Genomic DNA, 19,169 nt, shown 5'->3' on the forward strand with positions numbered 1-19,169 from the left:
TATCTTTCACCCCAGATTTCCTCCAATACTTATCAAATAGAATATGGCGCTAGTGGAAACTCAAACCTTAACAGAATATTGGGACATCTGGGGTGGAGAGAGAGAATGTAATGTGGTGGAGGAAGAACGGGAGGCTCCAGGCCCTTGTCGATCCCGCTCAGGGGGTCCCCGGAGGCTGCCCCGGCCCCACCCCGGCCCTCGTGTGCACACACTCCCTGCGTCTCCCCCAGAGACTGTCCGCCCCAGAACAGAAGCCAACACAGATTCCAAAGAAGTTGTTTATTTTCATCTGTAAAATGAGACCCTGGCCACAGAAGGGAGGGTCCTCGGGCTCACCGGTGGCAATTCCTCCCTGACCAGAGTGAATGCGTAAAACTAGAAACTTCATCTCTCCCCGTCCCACCTCATCAACTAGTCAAAAATAACTGGGACCCCAGCAGAAGGTCCCATCTCTCTCGCCCCGGTTAAAACCTACCGAACTGAGGACAGGGCGGCCCCAAGGAAGATGCCAATGAAAAGTCAGGGGCTATTACGGAGATGTTAACTGACTGCTCCCCTCCAAATGACAGGCCACCCCTGGAGAAACTGTCCCTGAGGGACTTCCAGGGATGACACCCTGTCCTCCTCTGGGCTGGATCCTACTCTTGAAACAAGATAAAACCCTAGAACCTAAAACACCCCTCATGACCTCAGAATTCCAAAGCCAGCTAACCCTACCTCTGCCTGCCCAGCCCCATCACTGAAAACTAATCCACCTGAGCCCCTGGGATGGGGACAGGGTCCCAGGAGCCGCCACCAGGTCACGGCCTCTGGCTCTCTTCGTACTCCTCTTTGCTCATCCACTCGGACTTGTAGGAAGACAGATGGGCCACAACAGATGCTCCTAGCCAGACGCTAAAGTTTCTGTTGGAACCCACCCACATGGTGGCCTTGGCGGAGGAGAAGTGATCTGCGGTCAGCTCCTTGTACAGGCGCTTGGTGAAGCCGGGGTACAGGGTGTTGCCCCCGCAGGCCATCACGTGGGAGGTGAGCAGCGGGTGCAAGGCGGCGTCGCAGCCCAGGATGGCATCCACCGCGACCTGAGAGATGCTGGGCCCCTGCAGGTCAAACACCTGGGGGCTGAAGAACATCTCGGGGGCCAGCCGCTGCATGGGGGTCAGCTCCACCGGGGTGCCGTCGGGGAGCTGGTAGGTGTTGTTCTCATCCGAGCCGCTGGGCAGACTCTGGCGGAAGTCTAGCGCCTCCCCCAAATTCTGCGGCACGTAGCACTTGCTCATCTGGGTGGTGGCCACCGTTTCCAGCTGAAACAGGTTGTGGCGATTGCAATCCTCCTTAAAGAGGCTCCTGAAGAGATAGGCCGACAGATCCTGGCCCGCGAACTCCAGCGTCTTGCGGCTGGACCGTAAGGGGCGGCCCAGGTGGAAGGGCTGCACGCGGGTCAGGCCGTAGCCCGAATCAACCACCACGCCCGTCAGGAGGCCGGAGGCGTACAGGGACATCTCCAGCTGGTCGGCCAGGAGTATGGACGGCACGTCCAGCAGCTCAAACATAATCTGTAAGAAGGGAGAAGAGCCACTAGGGTATTTTGCCCCAAACCAAAGGCCTTGATATATCTTTTAAAGATTTTATTTATTTATTCTTGACACAGAGAGACAGGCAGAGACACAGGCAGAGGGAGAAGCAGGCTCCCTGCAGGCAGCCTGATGCAAGACTCAATCCCAGGACCCCGGGATCACGACCTGAGCTGAAGGCAGATGCTCAACCCCTGACCCACCCAGGTGTCCTGGCCCACCCAGGTGTCCTGGCCCCGATGCATTTCTGTTTTCTGTTTTCTCCAAGACCCAGCTACATGCTTAGCTCTCAGAACTGCAGTCGGTGCACACCTGTGTCCCCAAGGGACTGGGGAGCTGCCCTGAGGAGATGGGGCACAGGGCTCCTGGAGCTCATGCTATGGGAACAAAGGAGGCTCTAGAGGATTAGCAGTCGGATTTGGGATTTGCCCTCGGGAGTTTGTTTGAGGACCACCACCGTCCAGAAGATTGTTTTGGTGGCAAGGTGGGAAGAGCTGTCAGCTGCATGTACGAGATGGTCCCAAGATGCCTCGTTGTGCAGGCAGTGGGGGGACCAGCGGGGGCCATGGCCAAGGGACAGACCTGCAGCCTGACCCATTTCTTTAAAAGAGGGAAGAAGAAATCAGACAAGAAACAAGTGCATCATTATCCACCACTGCCTCCAAAAGTCGGGGTGGGAGGAGGGAGGGAAGGAGGGAGGGAGCCTGGGAGGGAGAGAGGGAGGAGGGAGATACATATTCTCACCTCCTGGTAAGTGAAGCCTTTTTTTCCCCCCTACACATCAAGACAAAACTGGAATTCTGACATTTAGGTTTTGGCAAAGTCCCTAGGCTGATTTTTCTCCCACACCCATCACCCCCTCCCCCCCAGATCTTCACTGAGCACCCCCACCACCTTCCTAATTCCCCAGCTCTGACTGCATCCCCATATCTCTGACCCTATAGACACAGAAAGGCAGCACTAGTCCGCCCTTCTGTGGGGGCCACCTCTTCGGACCCCACAAGGCCCATCTTCCCCACTGAGCGGGGAAAGGAGCTCCCCATCCCCCCCCAACGCAGAATATTGTCCCACCACTAGCCATTTCCCAAATAGAAGCCAAGGCCCTCTTTTTCAAATAGGAAATGAAATATGAATCCCACTTAAAACTCTCCAGGATCTTCCGATTTATTTAGAGCAGGGGTTGGCAAGCATTTTCTACAAAAGCTAGACAGTTGGGGTGGCCAAATTTAGCAAATAAAAATACAGGCTGCCCAATTAAATTTGACTTTTTGACAAACAACAAATAACATTTTCATAAACGTGTGTCCCATGAGATACTCGGGACCTGCTTATACTAAAGTATTATTTGTTGCTTATCTGAAATTCAGCTCTAACCGGGCACCATGCGTTCTGTCAAGCAAACCTACAGTAAGTAAGTTTTTTAGCCCTTACACAGCATATACGCAGTCTCTGCCACAACCACCCAGCTCTGCTGCTGTGGTGTGAAAGTAGCCAAAGACGATATGGAAATGGGTGGACACGGCTATGTTCCAATAAAACTTTATTTATAAAAACAGATGGTGGGCCAATGTGGCCCACTGGCCGTAGTTTGCCAAACCTTGATTTAGAGTAACTTCTAAGCACTCCCACTGCCTCCGGGGCCTGCAAGACCCAACCCCCGAGACTTCACCTTCCGGTCCCCCTCTTCCCAGCCTCCCTGGCCCCTGAAACCACCTCCTCAGAGCAGCCCTCCCTAATTGCTCCCCACCAGCCAGCCACCGCCCCATTTCGCTTCTAGAACCGGTCGCTCTCTGGAATTATTCCCGGTCAAGTCTTCCCCGACAACACGAGCTCTTTAAGGTGGAATATGATCTCTGAACATTTATGGAACCTGCAAACAAAGTATCCCGTGTCCTCCCTTCTCCGTCTGTTAGAGGAAAGGCCGGGAACCCCATTCTTGCCGAGAACAGGTGCCAGGCACACACTAGGTACTCAGCAAACCTCCAGGGGGAAAATTATTTAGGAAGCAGAGTCCCCAACACTCAGTCACGTCTGAACACCAAGTGCCGGGCTATGTCCTGTGGCCTTACCTCCAGTGTCTTCTGTCGGTCTATGGGCTCTCTCATGGGGGACTCTGTGACCATCACCGGGAAGTCCTCATGCTCCCGCCTGTGTCTCTCCAGCACAAACGACCAGATGTGCTCCACGCCCTCCCAGTTGAGGATGCGGCCACGCTGGATGGGGTAGCTAAAGGTATCGGGATGGCAAATGTCAATACCCAGACTCACGCGCCTTTGGGCATAGCTGGGCCCAGGGTTTTCTCTGCACGGGATATAGTTCACGATGCTCGGGAAGACCATCTGGGGCTCATTCCACCCAGAAAAGCCAGCCTTCAGAAAGCCAGACCCGTGGTCGATGATAATGGTTCTTGCGGCCATGGTGAAGACAGAGGTGGGCGAGGGCTTCTGGACTTGGCTGTGGAGGGAGAAGACGAGGCCAGTTATTTCCCATTCTCCACCCAAGAATCAAACCGCATGTTCCCCTAGAGTGTGTCCATCGCCCCCTCCCCAAGCCTTTGTGCAAGCTGTGCCTGCAGTGTTCCCCCCATCCCGAACTCCTCATCATCCTACAAGGCCCTTTGGAAGTCGTGCCAAGCCCTCCTTCCCACCGACTTCACACAGGAAGTACTTGATGGCTCTGGCTGCTCGACCTGAGAACTCGGGGACATCAGTCTCGGGAGCCACCACCCTCTGCAATAATAGCTTAGGAGCAACAGCAGCATGAGCAGTGGCAACCACAGTGACAATGATGATGACAATGAGGACCAGCGGAGCTACCATTTCCGAGGCACACGCCCTCCGTCTAGTGCTAGGAGGAACACCTTGCACGGGAGGCTGAACTATGTAACACTGCCATTCGTGCCGGCCAAAAAAAAATTGATTCAACAGCAGTTTAATATGGCTTGAGCTGGTGATCGTTTCATCTTTACCACAACCTGTAAGGCAGGTCCCACTGCTGTCCCCATGTTGCAGGTGGAGAAACTGAGGCATGGGGGGGCGGTGGCTTGAAGTTACTTTCCCAGGGCCACACAACTGACAAGCAGGGCTGACAATTTTGCCCAAAGTAGATTCCAAAGACTCTGAGCATCAGGCTAAGCATGAAGAGTGGGTTTTGAGCAGGTGCTAGGCAGCTAGGTTATTACATAAGGGAGACTGTACGTGGGACATCTGAGCACAACCACGGTTGGTTTCAACCCCCATAAAGTGGGTAGAACCATAACCACCATGCTGGGAAGGTAGGTGTGGTCCCTACCTGGTTTCCAGACCTTCTACAAAACTACAGTAGCCAAGACAATGGGGCATTGGTGAAAGATTAGTCACAGAGACATGGGACAGAATGAAGAGTCCAGGAGTCCAGACACAGACCCTCACAAAGTCTGACAAGGTGCAAGAACACAGAAAGGGAGGATGAACTGTCTTTACGATAAACGGTAGGGAACAACTGGTATCTACATGCAAAAAAAAAAAAAAAGAACCTCAACCCATACCTCAAAAAACTCGAAATGGATCATAGATCTAAACATAAAACCTAAAAGTATGATACAGCTCTGAAAAGAAACAGAGGAGAAATTCACTGTGACCTTAGACAAAGTAGAATCTCCGTACGTAGGATATCATTAGCCTGGTTCGCAAAATACAAAATGATAAGCTGGACTTTGCCAAAATTTAAGAAATTTGCCCTTTGAAAGACACGATGATGGGAACAAAAAGACAAGCCACGGACTGGGTGGAAAGTATTTGCAAATCATATACCTGAGAAGCAGCTTGCGTTCGAAAAATATAACACACTCACAAGGTGCGGCATAAGAAAAACGATCCAATCGTTCCAGCGGGCAAAGATGCAAACATGTCACAAAAGAAGATATACGGATGGCACGTAAACATAGGAAAAGATGCCGAACTCATGAGTCATTAGGAAAATGAACATTAAAACCACAGTGAGACGGCGCCGCACGGCTCCGAGAACACCCAAGGCCAGAGGCGGCCCCGACGCTGGCGAGGAGGAGGAGCGCCTGGAGTCCCCGCGTGCTCCCGGTGGGAAGGCAAAATAACATACTTTGGAAAACAGTTTGGCAGCTTCTTATATAAAGGTAAATATCCACCCACCGGACCTAGGATTGCCACTCCTAGGGATTCCCCAAGGGAAACGAAAACTTACGTTCACCCCCAAACCCCTTATGTCCACGTTTACAGTCGCTTTATTCATAATCGTCAAAACCTGGCAGCCACCTGAAGGCCCTCCGGCTGGAGAATGGATACACAAGTCTCCATCCGATGGCGTAATAGCCACAAACAGGAACGAACAAGTGATACCTGTAATAACATGAATAAATCTCAAATGTACCAAGGGAAGGAAGCCAGACTGACAAGGCAGCGACTGTACGATTCGATTCCCATAACGATTCTGGAAAAGGCAAACGTATAAAGACAGGAAACAGATCCGTGGGTGCCAGCGGCTGGAAGCGGAGAGATGGGGGTAGGGGTGGCCATGAGGGGTCATGGCGGGATTTGGGGTGATGACGGCTCTGTGCTAGGTCTGGGTTGTGAGGGTGAGCACGTGACTGTGTGAGCGACTATACACTAAGAAGAATGACTTTTACTCTAAGTAAAAAATGTTAAGGGGAAAAAAACCCCGTGGGTGTGGGGACACATGAAAGTTGATGAAGTCACCCTGCAGAATACGAACTGTCACACAGACAGCAGACTCGGTGCCTAGAAGGCACGTGGGCGTTTCCTGTAAGAGACATCCAGGAAGGCGGTTGGGCCTGAAGGTTATTTCTGGGGCTGTCATCCCACCGGCTCTAGACTCTGCCTCAGTCCTGGGCAGCAGCTGTACTGCACATCTCTATGGAGCAGGACGGCCACTGCCTGGCCCCCGGCCAGTGGTTCCCCACCACCACCAACCTTGGGGCAGTGACGAGGCTCCACCACCTTGAAATAGCTCTGACATCAGATGGGGGAAAGCAAAAAGGAGGAGAGATGGAGCTGGGGTGTTGGCCTCCCTGGCACGCTGGCGGGCTGAGTGACGGATTCCTCACACCGAATCACCCAGTGATGCAGAACCAGGTGCACTGACCTCCCCGTGTCACAAGAGCGGGCTAGCTGATGAAGGCTTCACTGGTCCTGAAATTCGGAGTCAGAGGACAGGCTGGTAGGATGACCTCCACTGTGGTTGTGCATCTACTGAGGGGCAACTCCAGGCTGGTAGCCCCCGTGACCTGGCCTGGGAGCAGAAGGCGGGGAGGCAGTGTACCATTCCTCTCCTGGGTCATGATGTGGGAAGAAAGTCTGGGTGACATCCAGGAGCCCAGCTCCGAGGACAGAGATAGAACATATGTCTTCAAAAGCATTTTTACTGAGTCACCTGTTCTACGAATTTGGACAAAGTACCAAGAACGATTCTAGACTGAGAAAGATTGTCAGTAAGCGCCAGATCGACTGTCTCATGCCAGGGAAGGAGAGGGAGGATTCGTGCAGTGAAGAAAAATAAAATCAGGTGAGAGGGACAGGGAATTAGGAGCACAGAGGTGTGCTGGTGTTCTAGGTGGGGCAGTCAGGAGAGGCCTCTCTATCAGGTGACATTTGAGCAGAGAACAAGCGTGAGAGAATAAAGCATGTGATTACCTGGAAAAGTGTCTAAGCCAAAAGAAGAGCAAGTGCAAAGGCCCTGGGGAAGAAACTGGTGCATGTGTTCTAGGAATAACCAGGAGGCCAGTAGACTGGGGATGGATGCAGCGGGTGGAAAAGGGTGCTGAAGATCGTGGGCCTTCATATTATTTAGAGACATGGGAAACCACTGCAGTTGAACAGAGGAATGACATGATCTGACTTGAGTTGTATACATACCACTTGGGCTGATATGAAGAATAGACTGCAGAGGTCAAGGTAGAGGCAGGGGATGGAAAGGACAGATGATGGTGGCCTGCATGACGGTGGCAGGAGGAAAGAGGGTGGGACATGGTCGAACCCTAGATGTATTTAGGAAAGACGGTTACAGTGGAGCATGAGACCAGGAGAAGAATGAAGGGGAACACCCAGATCTGAGGCCTGAAAAGCTGGAAGAATGAAGCACCCTCTTACTGAGATGGAGAAGACCGGAGAATGAGCAAGTTTGGGGCAGGGAAGAAATCGGGACTTGTATGTTGGACGTGATAAAGTTTGCAATGCCTATTAGGTACGCATGACGATATCTGGAGGCAGAGTCTGCAGATGTCTGAGCTGAAGATATAATTGGAACTTACTGAGTGGATGAAATTACAAGTTTTGGGGATGGAGGAACTCATGAAGAGACTCGGGGTAGATCAAGCCCGACGGCTGTGGGTAATTTAAGGTCTAGAGGCTGGGCATTGAGAAGGAACCAGTAAAGGGGATGAAAAGGAGTGGCTAAGGGGTAGGAGGGCATCTCAGAGCCCAAGCAGAAAAATTCGTCAAGAAGAGAGAAATTAGATGAAGACTGAGAAATGTCCGTGGAATTTAGCAACACAGAAATCACCAGTAGCTTTGGCAAAAGAGTTTCTTCAGAGTGTTACTAATGGAGAAAAGCCTGAGGGATGGGAGACAGAGATTCTACAAAACTAGCCCCCACTCTGCAAAAACATCAGCAGTGTCCATAACAAAAAGGAACATTAAGTGTTCAAAATTCACAGACAGGGTCACCAACACGATGTACATTTTCTGATCCTGGATCAGAGAAATAAAATTACAAAAAAAAAAACGTTATTGTGGGCTTCTTCTGGTGCTGGTCAGCAGAGAGTACCGCAGCCCTGCCTCCCGCCGAATATAACTAATGATGTCAGACAAAATGCAAAAAGCAAAAGAAAAAGCAGAACAAGCAGATTAAGGAGAAGAATCAAAAACTTAGAGAAGCAACCCACAGAGGGGTGAGGTTCTCGTCTATTTCCCTTTTTCTTTTGCAGGGTAGGCCTGAGGCAGGTTCCCAGCAGACCTTCAGGAGTGGGTAGCTGAAAAATAAGAGCAAGGAAGACCTGTCTTTCTGGACAGAACATCAGGAAAGGGGGCCCTTGTAAGTCAAAGAGCATGGAAAGAAGAAAGCAGAGAAGGGGCTCCCCTCATTCTGTGTAAGAACCGGCTCAAGGCCCAGACTCGCCTGTGCCTAGGAGGGATTGACCCAAAGCAGTAAAGTGAACATTGGAACCACCACCCACGGAGGAAAACCAAGTAAGTACAGTGTGAGCTGAGCTGCTGCACGCTAAAACAGAACCAATGAAAACAAGTGTTCCCCAGAGGGATTTCGCTGCAGAATATTCAGGATATCCAGCATAGAAACCAAAATTACTGAATTACACAGAGAATCAGAGAAACCTAACTAATCCTTCAGGGAAAAAGATAAACATGCCAACCCTGAGATGACCCAGATGCTGGAATTACTGAAGACGTCTGAGCAGCTGTTGTAACGGACATAAAGGTAGACACGCTGGAAGTGAATGAAAAGACAGGTGTTCTCAGCGAGAAGTAGATACTATAAAAAGAACCAAGAGGTATGCATAATATCTGAAGTTTTTGTAAAAAATCTTTTCAGTAGTTGAATGGAGGTGGTGGAGCAATGAATAAAATAAATTAAGATAGTAACAGAAATTATCCAATCTGAAAAACAGGAAGGAAATGATAAAGAGAGCCTCGGAGACCCGTGGGACAATATTAAAATGTCTAATATTCATGCCATTGACGTCTTACAAGAAGAGAAGGAAGTATTAGCACAGTACAAGATATTTGAAGCAATAATGGTTAAAAATTTCCCAGATTTGGTGAAAGACGTAAGTCAGACAACTAAGGAGGCTCTGCACATCCCAAAGAGAATACATTTAAGAAACAAAACACACAAACACACATGAAGACAGTGTAGTCAACTATCGAATACTGAAGTTTTTTTCTCTTGCTTAATTTTGAAAGCCTTCGGAGAAAAATGAAAGCATTATAAAGATGGGGTTGAGCAGCAGGGACAAAAATCAGGCTGACTGCAGACTTTACACCAGACAGAAATATTGACCCAGAATTCTATACCCTCCAAGAGTATCCTTCAGGAATGAAGACAAAGTTGGACATTCTTAGTTGAAGGAAAATCAAAAAAATTCACCTGCAGCAGCACTGCTTTCAGAAATGCAACTGTAAGGTCTTCATGTTGAAGGACAATTATACCAGAATCTGGATCTCCAGGAGTGAAGAAACAAGAGCAGATTTAGTAAATATCTCGGTAATAATAAAAGGATTTTTTTTCCTCTTAAAAATAGATATGGCCAGTGAAAGCAAAATGTTATAACAACATATGGTGGCATTTCCAGGGTACACAGATGTAATGCATGTAAGTCCTATGAGAAAGGTGGTGGGGGAAGGGACCTATGTGGTTGCACTAAGTGAAGCATGAATATTAACTCTAACTAGATCATTAAAGGCTAGGTATGTCCGTGGCAATCCCAAGAGCAAGCAATAAAAAAAAAAGTACAAAGAGATAAACCCAAAAAATCCAATAGATAAAGTAAAACAATACCACTAAATAACTAATACTAAATAGTATTAAATAGTATTTTGTATTAAATATTAATACTAAAATTTAATATTAAAATGTAGTATTAAATACTAAAAAAAACATTCAAATAATCTGAAACATGGCAAGAAAGAAAGAACAGAGAAACAAAAGAACAGAGCAGGGAAGGAGAGACACAAATAGTAACCCTATATCATATCAACAATTATACTAAAATAACGTGTCTCAAGCCACACCAATTGAAAGACAGAGATTGTCAGTTTGGAATAACAACAAAAAGACCTAACTGTAGACTGTCTACAAGATATCCACTTTAAATACAATAAGAAAGATTAGCCAAACAGTAGAAGAATAGAAAAAAACTAAAGCAAGTAAGAATTAATCAAATAAAAGCAGGAGTAGCTACCTTAATATCAGACAAAGTTGGCTTTTGAACAAAGAATATTGCCAGGAACAAAGACAGGTGTTGCATAATGGTAAAAGGTCGGTTCACCAAAATGACATAATAGTCCTAAAATATATACGCATCGAACAGGTATTCAAACCTCTTTAAGCAAAAACTTAAAAAGGTGCATAAAGAGAAAAATCCACCATTCAAACCTGTAGGCCTTGACTCCAGTAATTGAGAGAAAAAGTAGATAAGCCAAGCTGGCTATTTAGGAATTCTATATCTTTGCTAATTTTCCAACTGACACTTATAAAGCATTCCATTAAACAAGAGCAGAATGAACATTCTTTTTCCAAAGCGCATGGGACACTCACCAAGATAAGCCACCTTATGAGCCACAAAACAAACCTTAACAAATACAGAATTGAAATCATATAAAAAATGTTCCCTCATCACAAAGGAATTAGGCCAGAAGTCAAAAGCAGAATGATAACACGAAAATCTCCAAACTTTTGGAAATTAAATAATGCGAGTTTAGATAACTCATGAATCAAAGTAAAAAGTTGGAAAAGATTTTGAAATGAATGGAAATAAAAATACAGCTTATCAGAATGGGTGGAGTGCAGCTAAAGCAGTGCTCAGAGGGAATTTATAGCATTAAATGTTCATATTAGGAAAAGAAGAATGGTGTCAAGCCAATAATCTAACCATCCACCTCAGGAAACCAGAAAAGGAAGCATGCATTAAACCTAAAGCAAGCAGAGGGTAGAAGTGATAAGGAGCAAAATCATTGAAACTGAAAACAGGAAACCAATAGAGAAAACTCAATAAAACCAAAAGTCAGTCCTTTGAAAAGATCAATAAATTAATAAACCACCAGTCAGACCAAGAAAAAAAAAAAGAGGAAAGACACAAAGGGTTGATATCAGGAATGAGGTGACATTACTTGGAACTCAACAGACATGAAAAGAGAATATTATGAACAGCTTCCTGCCTATCAATTTGACAGCGTAGGTGAAATGAACAAAGTCCTTCAAAGACAGAAGCTACCATGGTTCACTCAAAAAGAAATATATAAGCTGAATAGCCCTAGAACCATGAAAGAGATGAATTTTCAGTTTAAGAGCCTTCCAACAAAGAAAATGACAGTCCCAAATGGCTTTGCTGGTAAATTTAACCAAACACTGAAGGAAGAAGCAAAGCTCATTACACACAATGTCTTCACGAAAACAGAAGAAAAGGGAATGCATCCCAGATTTTTTTGCGAGGGCAGCATTACCCTGATACCCAAATCAAAAATTAAAAAAAAAAAAAAAAACTACAAACCAAAATCCCTCGTGAACATAAACACAAAAAAATTCTCAATAAAATATTAGCAAGCCCAGCAATATATAAAAAGGATAATTCACGTCAACTGAATGGGGTATATTTCAGAGATGTAAGGCTGGCTCAATACTTTAATGTCGATATACTTGACCTACCAACAGACCAAGAAGAAAACCATGACTATCGCAATGTAAAAAAAAAAAAAAAAAAAAAAAAAACCCCGGATAAGGTTCAGTGTCCATTCATAATAAGATGTTTCAATAGCTAGGACTACAAGTGAATTTCCTTAACCTGATAAGGGACATCTAGGAAAAAACCTACAGATAATGGTGAAAGACTGGCACTTTCCCCCTAAGGGGGTAAGTGGAAGAGGAAGGATGTCATCTCTCACCACTCCCATTCAACAATGAACCAGACATCCTACCCACTTCAATGAGGCAAGAACAAGAAAGAAAAGACATATACAAATTGCAAAGGAAGAAATATAACTGCCCCTATTTACAGAAGGCATAATTAGCTATATAGAACATCTCAAAGAACCTACAAAAAAAAAATCCTACAACTAATAAATGAGCTTGGCCAACTTATATCATTCAAGTTCCATATTTTAGAAATCAGTTTTATTTTACATACAACAACAAATAGTTAGAAGTCAAAATTTTAAAAAACAGTGCCATTCATAATAGCATCAAAAAGCGTAAAAGACTTTGGCATAAATCTAACAAAATGTGTCATAAAATATGCTGAAAACTACAAACATCGATGCAAGAAACCAAAGAAAATCTAAGTAAATAGAGAGATGCTGTGTTCATGGATGAGAAGATGCGATATCATTAAGATGTCAATTCTCCCCAAACTGATTTATTGATTCAATCTCAATCAAAATCCCTGAAGAATTTTTTTTAAGGTATCAACAATCTGACTCTCAAAGGTATATAGGAAGACAAAGGAATGAGAATGGCCGAGAAAAAAACATTTTGAAAAAGAACAAAGTTGGAAGACTCACACTATCTAATTTCAAGACCCACTATAAATCCACAGTCATCAAGATGCTATGATATTGGTGTATGGGTGGCCACACAGACGAGTGGGAAAGAACAGGGTGAGGGATCAGTCTCTGACAAGTATGGCCAGGGTTCTGACAAAGGGGCCACGTAGGACATTGTAGTAATGAAAAGTCGTCTTTTCAATGAACAGTGCTGGAATCAAATTAAACCTCTCCGCGGAAACCAAAACAACCTTGCTCCATTCCTCACTTGTTACACAAAAAATTAATTCAAAGTAGATCATGCAACAAATTGTAATTATAAAACCCCAAACTGGGGGTGCCTGGGTGGTACAGGTGGTTAAGCATCTGACTCTTGATCTCCACTCAGGTCTTGATCTCAGGGATGTGAGATCAAGCCCCATGTTGGGTTCCATGCCGGGCATGGAGCCTACTTAAAAAAGCAAAACGGGATTTCTGGGCGGCTCAGCAGTTTAGTGCCTGCCTTCGGCCCATGGCGTGATCCTGGAATCCCAGGATCGAGTCCCACATCAGGGTCCCTGCATGGGGCCTGCTTCTCCCTCTGCCTGTGTCTCTGCCTCTCTCTCTCTCTCTCTGTGTGTGTGTCTCTCATGAATAAATAAATAAAATCTAAAACAAATAAAAATAAAAAAGCAAAACAAAACAAAACAAAAAAGAAGCAAGAGAACAAAACCCCCAAACTGGAAGGCTTATAGGAGACACTGTAAGAGAAAGTCATGTGACCTCATCAAGAACATCTAGGTGTTCTTAGATACAACACCCCAATCCATAAAAGGAAAGATTTTAAAAGAATTTATTTATTTATTTATTTTTAATCTTTTTTAAAAAAATTGTATTTATTTATTAGAGACAGACAGAGAGAGAGAGAGAGAGAGAGAGAGATACAGCCAGAGGGAGAAACAGGCTCCATGCAGGGAGCCTGACGTGGGACTCGATCCCGGGTCTCCAGGATCACACCCTCGGCTGAAGGCAGCGCTAAACCACTGAGCCACCGGGGCTGCCCTAAAAGAATTTATTTTAAAAGATTTTAAAAGAATTTTGTCAAGATTAAAAATTCTGCTCTTTAAAAGACACTACTATGGGAATGAAAAACATTAGCCACAGGACTGGTAGAAAATATCTGTAAATCACATCTCTTTTTTTAAAAAAAATATTTTATTTATTTATTAATGAGAGAGAGAGGCAGAGACACAGGCAGAGGGAGAAGCAGGCACCATACAGGGAGCCCGACGTGGGACTCGATCCCAGGACTCCAGGATCACCCCCTGAGCTGAAGGCAGATGCTCAACCACTGAGCCATCCAGGCATCCCTGTAAATCACATTTCTGATGTAGGACTTATATCCAGAATATATAAAGGACGATCACAAATCAATAATTAAAAAAATGAACATTTAAAAAAATGGACAAAAAAAACAAAAAAAAACAAAAAAAAATAAATAAAAATTAAATTAAATTAAATTAAAAAATGGACAAAAATTTGGATGCTTCACCACAGAAGCTATATAGATGACAAATAAGCACATGAGACGATGTTAAACATCATTAGTCATTAAGGAAATGCCAAGTAAAACCACAATGACATACTACTACATATTAGAAAGGCTAAAAAAAATTTTTTTTAAAAGAAGAATACCAATCACTGGCAAGGATGTGAAAAAACTGAAACTCTCATATACCACTGATAGGAACATAAAAGTTTCAATCAGGAAAACAGCTTGGTTTCTTATAAAGTTAAACATCCACCTACCAGTCAACCCAGCAACATGACTCTTAAGAGAAATAAAAAGTTAATGTTCACACGAAAGCCTTTACCCCACAACGTAAATCACCCACGACTGGAACCAACCCTAAAGATTCTCCAACCGGGGAATGGATAAACTGTGGTATATCCATCCAACGGCGCACCACTCAGTAGTAAAAAGCCACAAACTGTGGATCCATAGTTTGTACAACAGTATGGTGACTTCCGAAATCAGCCTGCGAAGTGCCTATGGCTGTATGTTTGCATTTCTAGGACATTCTGGAAAAAGGCAAAAACTATAAACAACAGAGAACTGACCGGTGGTCGCCAGAGGCTGGAGGTGGTAGGAAGGGTTGATGACGTAGCAGCATAGGGGAATTTTGGGGGAACAACAGAACCAGATTATATCTTGGTCACGTGTAGAATCAAACATAGCAAAGGGTGATCTTATTTGCATGCAAATCTTTTGAGTGAATTCTTAAAAAGAATATTCGGGGAACTATCGGTGATATTTGAACATGGGTTGTATCCTCAACATCTAATTTCCTGCGCTCGATCACTAAATTGTGCTTTCAAAGGAGAATAGCCTGGATACTAAAGGGATGCATGAAATGGTATTTCAAGTAAAACGTCATACAATTTACCTCCAAGCAGACGGGGAAATAACCCAGCACGTGTCTATAGAAGAATCCTCAAAGCAGATGTGGTCAGAAGATACCGGCTACTGTAGGGAGGTGACGCGCTTTTGAGAGTGCATTGAACCATTCTCGCACCTTCTCTAAGTATGAACAGTTCTTAAAATTAATAGCTTTCAGGAAAAGAAAGGATGGGAGGACAGAAATCGGAGACGGTGCATATAGACGATCCTGATGAGTTCTGCTATGAAAAGAAGCAAAGAAATACAACAATAGATGTGGAGAGATATGGGGCCCCAGGGGGCTTGGGCTTCTTTTTTTTTTTAAGAGATGAGAAATAATATGCTAAGGTTTTGTGTGCTGATGAGAATAATCCAGTGGAGAAAAAGTTGAATGGAATCAGAACAAACCACAGTTAAGTCTAGATCCTGTATTATGAAAATTTTGCCTGCGTTTCCAACATCATATCGGACCGTCTCCCTCGGCGCATGGGCCTCCGGCCTCACTGACCTTGTTCTGTTCTTTCCTTCCCTGGGCCACAGCCTACGCCGTCCTCCCCGGGAGCCTTGCATTCCCTTTGCCTTCTGTCTGGAACACCTGTTCCGACTCTTCTGGAAACGGCTGCTTCCCGTCGTGACGGGCTGAGCTCAGGGGTTGCCGCAGAAGAAGGCTTCCCTGGCCACTCGCTCGGCTCCCAGCCACTGTCAGAGCGGCGACCTCTACTAGTTCCATAGCACTTATCCCAATACACGGGGACGCCACGTGTCTTCTAGCCTGTTGTCTGTCTTCCGACTGTCACCAAAATCTAGGCTCCAAGGAGGACAAGTTTTTATCTTTCACATCCATGGTCCCACCACATAACTGGCCTGTTTTTGTTAAATCAATTTGTGTTGAATGGATACGGTTTTTAAAACACATGGGCTCGGGGCACCCGGGTGGCTCAGTGGTGGAGCATCTGCCTTTGGCTCAGGGCGTGACCCCGGGGTCCTGGAATCGAGTCCCGCATCGGGCTCCCCACAGGGAGCCTGCTTCTCCCTCTGCCTGTGTCTCTGCCTCTCTCCCTGTGTCTCTCGTGAATAAAGGAAGTTTATAAATCAATTGATCAATCAATCACATGGGCTTGCTGGCAGCGTGATGGTTCCATAGGGACTCCATTCCCATGTGCCTTAAACATTAGTTTCTTTCTGTCAGCCTCTGGTGACTTCCTGCCCCAAACCCTGCACCAGCTCCACTGTGAACAAAAGGGAGTGTGAACTCTGCTTGACCTGGGAAGGCAGCAGGCTCTGGCCGTTGGCCGGCCTCCCCTCTCCTCCCCCCTCCTCCCCTCTCCATGCACTTAAAGCGAGAGCCGCAGTGTAGTAGTTGCTTCTTGAGAAATCTGTCTGTTCCACATCTCTTCTCCACCCGATATTCCCTTTCTCGACACTTCTCTGACCTTGAAGATCCAAATCAAGCCTTTACTCCAGAAAGCTTCTAGCATCAGACAACTTCCATGTGGGACCTCATTCCTCCAGGGGATGAGCAGGACCCAGAACACCTGCTGGGGCTTACCCCAGGCCAGGCCAGGCCAGGCTCCAGGCAAGGCACTTCCCATGTATCATCTCATTTAAACGGCACAACAAGCCAATGACAAGGGCCTAGGACCATCTCCGGTGTACGGAGGCAGGGATTATGGTCTATAGAGGTGAGGGCATTGGCTTTAAGACACCCAGTCCACAGGGCTATCAGGATTCATATCCAGGCCCATGGCTTCCAGAGCCCAGGGTAACTACTGCCATGGCTAACCAGGGGGCTTGGGTTAACTAGTTCTCTAACCCTTCATTCTCAAATGAGAACAATTACCTTTCACAGATGCTGAAAGGACAAGCAATACCACTTAAAGGAAGTGGCGTGAAATGATGCTGCTTCAGCTCCCATTAGTTGGTGGAGCCTCTCACTGCTAATTGTCTACCAGGGGTCTTCGCTCCCCCTGGGTCTGCACGGCAAGTGCACACACGGGCACCCTGGCTCCCCCAGGGACCCTTACAAAATGCTTTATGTTTGGTTGCAAGCATTTTGTAAGGACCTCGGCACCTTTACCTGCATTCTCGCTGGACCCTAGGAGCCCTCGTGACATAGGGAACCTCACTCCGTGTTTGGATATTACCACTTGACCTCTGCTCACCTCCCCTGAGCGTAGGTCCCACGATCCCCACGCTACACGAGCATCTCACTCCCCATCTCATGAGCACAGCCACCCTGTGGGCTACACACCATCATTGGCCTCCGGTGTTTAGGTAAGGAAACTGAGGCACAGGTAGGAAACTTACCAAGTCCCCACAGCTGTTGAGCACTCAACTAGGATATGAACCCAAAGTCTCTGGCTCCCCGACCGTCACATGGTTCTCAGCCTCTCGATGCTGTGATCGGCACAGCACAAAAATGTCCGTGTCCCGATCCCCAAACCTGCGAACAGGCTAGGTTATGTGGCAAAGGGGAATTAAGGTTCCAGGTGGAATTCAGGCTGCTGAACATCTGATCTTGGAATAGGGAACATATCTGGGATTATCCAGGGGAGCCCAAGGGAATCACAAGGATCCTCGAAATGCAGAGGAGAGAGGAAGAAGGCCAGAGTCAGAGAATAATCTGAAGAGGTAGCGATACTGCTGGCTCCGGGGCAGGAGACGGGGCCGCGAGCCCAGGAGCGCAGGTGGCCTCTAGAAGCTGGGACGGCAGGGAGGTGGATCCTTCTCGAGGGCATCCGAGAAGAGCGCAGCGCGTAGCCCTGCCAACACCCTGATTCGAGCCCATGAGACTCCCTTTGTGCTTCAGACCTCCAGAACCATAAGGTACTAAATCTGCCTCATTTTAAGCACTAAGTTTGCAGTCATTTGTCACAGCCGCCGTAGGGAACCCATACAGACGCAAAAGCAGCTCGCGTTTCTTTCCTGTTCGTGGCTGACCAGGCCACGGGGCATCCCATCCCAAACATCCTCCCCTTGCCTCCTGGAGGGAGATCCCACCTGCTGGGCTACCAGGTGAGACCAGATGTGTTATCATGAGGCTCTCAGCTTCCCTGGGGAACACAAGCCAGGGGCCCTGCAATAGGCCTCATCAGCTCCCGAGACCCCTTCCTGGGGAGCAGGGAGCTGAGTAGATCCCACCTCTGGAGGCAGGTGGGCTGAACCTCATCATAGGAAGTCTAAGCTCAGGGTAGACTTGCTCCTCCCGAAGAGCAGCTGGGTTCAGGGAGCTCAGGGAGCGCCTTCCCTGAGGAGGGGGAGGGGAGGTGGAGGAGAGAGAGACAGAGACAGAGAGAGACATCAAATTTGCATGAGGGGAAGACAGGGTTTTAATTACTCCTTTTCTTAACTCCATTGTACCTTGAGGTATTTTAACATTACTCTCCCTGGCAGGGAGGATTGATTGATTGTCTCTTGGCATTCAGAAACCCTGATTAATGTAAAACTAACCAGTCGTTCTGAACTCTGGGGAATTAATCACTTAAATGTGGGAATTACTCAATAAACCATTCAAACATGCAATAAACCAAGCCATTAAAAATTAATCGCTCGACATCCTGGCCGTGTAAACAGGGCTAATAAGATCCTGGCAGCCTAGAGTGAGAGGGAAGGGAGGGGGCGAGCATTGCCTTCAACCAGGTGCCCCCAAGGACCAGAGGGGACACACGGATGTCCAGGCCGCATGTCACAGATCATCAGGGCACGTGTCATCTGGTCCCTGGGCCTCCTCCCTCCCCTCTGCCCTAGGACAAGACCGGCGAGAGAGAGAGAGGCGTGCTCATGGGCTGGTAAGAGGAGGTGGCAGGGTTAGAGCTACAATCTTTGACAGATAATTTATTGAGCACCTACTGTGTGCCAGGCATGGTGCTGGGCTCTGCAGACAGAGCAGTGAACTGGAAGACCACGGAGCTGTCACTGGAGGGTGCCTATGCATTA

General features: G+C 46.8%; 1 protein-coding gene across 4 annotated transcripts in view; it reads right to left on the minus strand.

Annotated features, from left to right (window-relative positions):
- Window positions 1-264: 264 nt before the first annotated feature.
- Window positions 265-19,169, minus strand: part of ACTL8 (actin like 8) — a 64,572-nt gene continuing 45,667 nt past the window's right edge. For all 4 annotated transcript variants that reach the window (XM_072828108.1, XM_072828107.1, XM_072828110.1 and 1 more), the window contains exons 2-3: window positions 3,641-4,025; window positions 265-1,553 (exon numbers count right to left, since the gene is read on the minus strand). In XM_072828108.1, the coding sequence (XP_072684209.1) occupies window positions 801-1,553; window positions 3,641-3,988 (1,101 nt within the window). In that variant the 5' untranslated portion in view covers window positions 3,989-4,025 and the 3' untranslated portion in view covers window positions 265-800. The remainder of the gene's footprint in view (window positions 1,554-3,640; window positions 4,026-19,169) is intronic.

Source organism: Canis lupus, chromosome 5, assembly GCF_048164855.1.
Source record: "Canis lupus baileyi chromosome 5, mCanLup2.hap1, whole genome shotgun sequence".
NCBI lineage: Eukaryota > Metazoa > Chordata > Mammalia > Carnivora > Canidae > Canis > Canis lupus.